We start from the raw sequence: 6253 nt of genomic DNA, 5'->3' as shown, positions 1-6253 counted from the left end.
CCAATGTTCGCAATGTTAAATATTCACCAATATTTAAAATCTTTCTGTAAAAATGTGGATGTCTAGCTCTTTTCTTGAAGAATCAAAAATAATACCAAGCTTATATTTTCACAAAAAAATCAGTTGAGGTCGGCTTTCAGTAGAAAAACTGCAAACAAACAATGCAAACATGTAACAATAGGAGAATGGACAGAATTGTGGTACTTTCAACACTGGATTTACTACAGAGTAAAAAATAGAACTACCTGCTCCCTGCAGGACTCAACAACATGAATGGACTTCATACATATTGTGAAGAAGAAACCAACAACAAAAGCACACACTGTATGGTTTTGCTTATACAAAGTTTAAGAACCGCCAAAAGTAATCAGTGGTGACGGAATTTAGCATAAATTTACTTCTGGCAGTGGAGTGTCTGCCTTTGGCTCAGAGCATGATCCCAGGATCCAGGATCGAGTCCCACGTCAGGCTCCCTGCGAGAAGCCTGCTTTTTCCTCTGTGTATGTCTCTGCCTCTCTCTCTCTCTGTGTGTCTCTCGTGAATAAATAAATAAATAAATCTTTAAAAAAATTCCTAGAGCATGTCCTTTTGGGGATGATGGAAATGTTCTATATCTTTATCTGGGTGATGGTGGTGTGGTCAGGTAGGTGCATATGTAAAATGTATCTACCTGTGCACTTAGGTTTCAACACTTTACACACCTCACTGTAAGCACTTTATACCTCAATGAGAAATAAAATTCAACAAAAAGAATCAATTGGCTAAGGACAACTTGTCCTTTGTAGGCGGGGCATTGTCCATATCCAACAGCTGGCTTATTACATGATTGGCCCAGTAAATCTGATTTGATGTTTCTTGCTCTAGACTAAATGGATGGTTCTCAAAATGCGATGGCCAGATGAACAGTATCAGCCTCACCTGGAAGCAGGTTTGAAATGCAGATTGCCAGTCCCCTCCTCAGACCTACTTATCAGAACCTGTGGGCATGAGCCTAGCGCTATGTTTTCACCAGTCCCCCAGGTGATCATGGCACACTCTGTAGTTTGGGAAACACTACTCTAGAGCACTATACCCATTAAATAACATCCAACAAAAGCAGAGTTGGCCTAGATTAAACTATACATTCCCTTTTATCCCTTCCCCAACATATTTCAGAAGACTCAGCAGCAGGAAAAGTCAATTGGCTTTCTCAGAAAACTTTTATCAAGTTCAAGTAACAAATCTTCAGAAAGAGATATGCACCCAGCATGCCCCATTTCTGTTCTAGCCATCAGGTAGCTGTCATTCTAGGATTGCTACAACTGGACTGGAGACACTCTTAAAGAAAAGTAAAGACAACTTTATATCCTTCTGATTATGGAAATAATATATATCATAGAGGCTTCAGTAATATTACAACTCTGAAGAAAAAAAGTGAAAATCTACATTCAATTAGGTAGCATGGCTCTGGGAGTCATAAAATGTCCAGAAATTCACAAATTAAGAGCACTAATTCCCATTTCACAAAACTTGCATAAAACCTACTTAAAACACCATGTGTGGATGTCCACTTGCTGGGAAAGTTGTCAACTTTTTGTATTCACCACCCAACCACATACTATGATGTGGTCAAAGTGGACATTCCTTGCCAACATCTAAGGCATTTCTGAATCAGGTGGGGGAATCAAAGAGGCACTTAATATATACCTATTAATTGATTAATATTAATTGTAACTACATTAAACCATTGATGTGACAGTAATATTCCTTCTTTGCATTTGGAGAAAACATTGAAGGGTAATTATTCCTTTTTATCACATTAGACAATTCTTTTTTATCAGGCTAAATTAATAATTTTAGAAAGAAAGCACTATGTTTGTGTCCATCATTTAGGAAAGGCCCAGCATTAAAGAAAATGGAAAAAGGGAGGGAAGGAGAGAGAGAGTTCTGAAAATAATAAAACATCTCAATAAAACACTGAAACATGACTAAACAATCGTATTTTTAGGCAGTGATTCTCTCAATTGTTTCATTTAATATGTCACAGTGGTTGAACAACCAGGGAGATGGTGATAAATTTCAAAATTACTTTGGCTACCAAGTTCACCTCTAATCTGCCAAATGCCTGGTTTGGGGAATAAACTTAAGTCATGCGACCAGGGCCTCATAAGCACACTACCAGTACAGTTGCACCAGATTCCACACTCAGAAGGGGGCTTCACACTTGCATTTAATGCTCTGCAGTTGTTGGATTGAAATTCTTAATAATTTTATCTTTGAGTTTGTGTTTTATAAGTAAAAGCCAAGGGACAATGAAACATGTGCTAGGGGCTTGGAGTCTAGAATCACACAATGTCCCATCTCCTGTTATCTGCCCACCTACCCTGAATGAGTCCTGGGCTGACTCACCCACCTGCCAGGGACGGTGTCGCTGTCCACCCCTGGCAGGGTCCTGGGCACAGGCACAGAAGAGTCAGGGCACATCACAGTGTGGTAGGGTCTACAATTGCTCTGTGAGCACCCTCATGCCCAAGGAAACATTTCATTAAATAGCAAATAAAAGATGCCATGACAGGTTAAGAGAGAAACTGTGGAAGGAAAGAAAAGTCTTTTTCCTGCTTTTTGAACAAAGGGGCCACATTTTCATTTGGCGCGATCTTCCCAAATTATGTTACTGGCCCTGCATATGACTGTAAGTGGGAAAAAAAGCAAAAGAATAAAGAAGAGCTAGAAGGTATAAGAGAATGAATGAGGAACAGGGCAGTTACTAGGGTTCAGAGACAAAAGTGATTAAATTTCATATTGTTACAAACGGCCCAGATAGATTCTTTTCAAAAATGCTTTATTTATTTCTGATTAAGAAGCAATATACATAGCATAAAACATTCAGATATATGCAAACACTAAAGATAGGAAGAGAAATCTACATTAAAGAAGTAGCATAAGTCAGGGGGTTAAAAAGTATCTAGAAAGTCACAAATTACCACCAACTCATCACAATTCTATCAAGAGCTGACTCCTCAGTGTTGGGAAATCTAAATCTCCTGTTTCTCTAGGCATATCCAACCTTTTGAACCTGAGCTTACAATTTAGGAACGCTGCTTTAAGGACATCTAAACACAATGTGGGTTAATAAACAGTGAGATCATTATCTTTTTACCTCAGTGTAGCTACCTCCAATTTTACCAAAGGCTATCTTTTGTTTTTCAGCCCTTTAGCCTGCCAGGGGATGACGTTGTCTAAACACATTTTCAATGTTTTCTTTTTAACAGTTAATATATTTCCAGGATGCAAGTCCATTTCTTTCTAAAAGGTTCCTAGGACACCCATTGAAAAGTCAAAAGCAATGAGCTCAAAGGGATTGCTATTTTGTTGGAGAAGAACGACACCCTTTGTGTTGAAGTGGGGGATTGCAGACTGTGGTCACTCTCTGCACAGTGTCTCTTTGTCAAGTAATACATGCCGAAAAAAAATAATACAGATGGGAAAATATTGTGCACTGTCAGATCTTGGAAACGGCCAAAGGATTTTTCCTCACCAATGTCTTGTCGATGACTTTCACATTCTGGCACCCTGAAAAAATAATGCATACATTTAATATGAAATGAATGCAATAATAATCAGGCAGGTAATCGTTTTCCCAAGGAATGTAAAACTTGACAAATGTAAGGTTTATGATTCAAGGTAGGCTTGCCAAATCTTATGTGGCATGAGACCATTTTTATTACCTAAACAGTCCTTAACACAAAAATGACTGGCACATATTTTTATTAACACAAAGAGTATATTCTTTCTGCCACATTTAATAGAGAGTCAGCAGCTGAAAGCTCTCTTTTAGGATATGTCTGTAGCAAATTAAAATGCATAGTGAGGATTCACAGAATGGCATTCTTCTTGCTGAGGCTATGTCCACACAGGCTCAGTGCAGTAGCAGTAAAACCATTGATCTCGGGAATTCTATCTACGAGGACCATCTGTGATATGGATCACAGAAAAGGAAACCTTCAGTACTTTCAGAAATGGATTATTGACTCAAAATCATTCTTTGCATCTAGAAGTCCATTCTGAGTCAAATTCAAAACAGCCACTAGTAATAATGGTGTTTATTTTTTACTCATTTCTTCAGCAAATACTCTTTGGGTGCCAGGAGTTACTCTACACACTGGGAATACTGCATTAAAGACAACAGACAGGGGGGTCTGGGTGGTTCAGTTGATTAAGCGTCTGCCTTCAGGGCTGGTCGTGATCCCAGGGTCCTGGGATCGAGTCCCGAGTCAGGCTCCCTGCTCAGTGGAGAGTCTGCTTCTCCCTCTCCCTCTACCCTATCACTCTCTCTCTCGCTCTCTCTCTCTCTCTCTCACCTGATGTCTCTCTCTCAAATAAATAAAGAAAATCTTAAAAAAAAAAAAAAAGACAACAGACAAAGATCCCTGCCTCTTGCTTCTGATATTCTACAGAGGAGAAGATAATATATGATGTAAGTAATTTAAGAAGTAAATTATATGATAAACGATTTATAAGTGATGGGTGCTATGGGAGAAGAATGAAATAGTAACAGGGGAAGAAATCTGAAAGTTGAGTGGGTGGGTGGGTGGAGGATGAATTGACATTTTAAACAGGGTGGTTACGGGATCCCTGGATGGCCCAGCGGTTTAGCGCCTGCCTTTGGCCCAGGGCGCAATCCTGGAGTCCCAGGATCGAGTCCCACATTGGGCTCCCAGTATGGAGCCTGCTTCTCCCTCTGCCTGTGTCTCTGCCTCTCTCTCTCTCTCATAAATAAATAAATAAATAAATAAATAAATAAATAAATAAAGTGGTCAGGATGGTACCCTTTGAGAAAATATAATTTCAGGGAAGACTTAGAGGATGTTAGCCATGTAGATATCTAGGAGAAGAGCACCCAGGCAGATGGAATAGCCTTCAGGATGAAACATGTCTGACATAGTCAGGGAACAGCAGGAGGTAAATATGGCCTGGGCAGAATTAGGAAGGGTGACAGTAGCAGGAGTTGAGGTCAGAGACGTGACAGTAGTCAAACCACATAAAAGTCTTGTAGATCATTGTAAGGACTTCAGCATTTAGGCTAAACAAACCAAGAGCCATTGGAGGGTTCTCAGAACAGTGGCATGATCTGAATTCCTGTTTGAAGAGATTGTCCTGACTGCCGTGATCAGAACAAGCTGGGAGGGAGAGGAAGGTAAGATAGACAGACCTGCAATGCCCAAGGGGAGAGAGGCTCTGACTAGGAAGAAACATAGAGAAACCATCGCAGTAGTGAAGGAGGTCAGGATCCGATCACATTATGCAGATAGAGCTCCCGTCGAAGTGACTGTGTGAGAGAAATGAGAAGTCAAAATGACTCGAGATTTTTGAAACAATGGTACAAACATGAACCGAGATTGGAGGGTCTTCAGGTGGAGCAGGTTCAATCAAGAAAGTTAGCAGTTTCATTTTGAACAGGTAGAGTTTGAAATGCCACGTAGAAACACCAGGGGAGGTGCTAACTAACCAGTTAGATTTTTTTTTTTTTTTGGTTCATGTGTTATGAGATGAGGAGTATAGCATTTACCCTTCAGGTGCTCACATCTGCCAAAACAGCCCTGATGTTTTGACTGTCAAAGGTAGAGGCAAAGTGACTGTTACTGGCTGTGCACCCTGTGGACTTCCTCTCTGCAGAGAGTGCTCTGTACTAGAGATGTGAGCATGGAGCCAACTTCAAGTTTCATCACAGTCCAGATGACTCCTCTTCTTCCCCCTTGAGCTTACTTCTCTCCACCTGGCTTAAAGCCTACAAAGAGAAAAGAAAGTTGGGAAGGAGAATGGCAAGTCTTACCACTCAAAGCCATGGCCAATCGGAATTCTTCCTTTAGTATCTCAAGGACATCTTGAACACCTTTCTCTCCCTAAGCAAGTAAAAGATACAGATCTTTGAGGTAAGTCGGTCTGACTTGATTCATGCATTTATCTCACCATTGTTGTTTTATATATTTATTTTGTTGTCCTCCAATTACCTGTGAAGCCAAGCCCCAGATGACTGGTCTCCCCACAAACACAGCCTTGGCTCCCAGGGCCAGAGCTTTCAGAACATCGGTGCCTTTCCGAACACCTCCATCCAGGAAGATCTCCACCTTCCCTTCCACAGCCTCCACGATTTCTGGCAGAGCATCAATCTGCGGGGAGGAGAGGTCAATAATGCGATGGTATGCATATTGAATTGTTAGCCAACTCAATCCCCATCATCATTGACCATCTGACAAGGGTTTTGTGTGAAAGC

At 40.7% G+C, this 6253-nt stretch overlaps 1 protein-coding gene across 1 annotated transcript in view; it reads right to left on the bottom strand.

The window, feature by feature from the left end:
* Positions 1 to 2804: 2804 nt before the first annotated feature.
* HAO1 (hydroxyacid oxidase 1) overlaps positions 2805 to 6253 on the bottom strand; it is a 48319-nt gene continuing 44870 nt past the window's right edge. Inside the window, exons 6-8 of the mRNA XM_072799750.1 lie at positions 5991 to 6149; positions 5813 to 5882; positions 2805 to 3552 (exon numbers count right to left, since the gene is read on the bottom strand). Coding sequence (XP_072655851.1) covers positions 3482 to 3552; positions 5813 to 5882; positions 5991 to 6149 — 300 coding nt within the window. The 3' untranslated portion in view covers positions 2805 to 3481. The remainder of the gene's footprint in view (positions 3553 to 5812; positions 5883 to 5990; positions 6150 to 6253) is intronic.

Source organism: Canis lupus, chromosome 26 (genome assembly GCF_048164855.1).
Source record: "Canis lupus baileyi chromosome 26, mCanLup2.hap1, whole genome shotgun sequence".
Lineage (NCBI taxonomy): Eukaryota > Metazoa > Chordata > Mammalia > Carnivora > Canidae > Canis > Canis lupus.
This window is presented reverse-complemented; position numbering and strand designations above follow the sequence as displayed.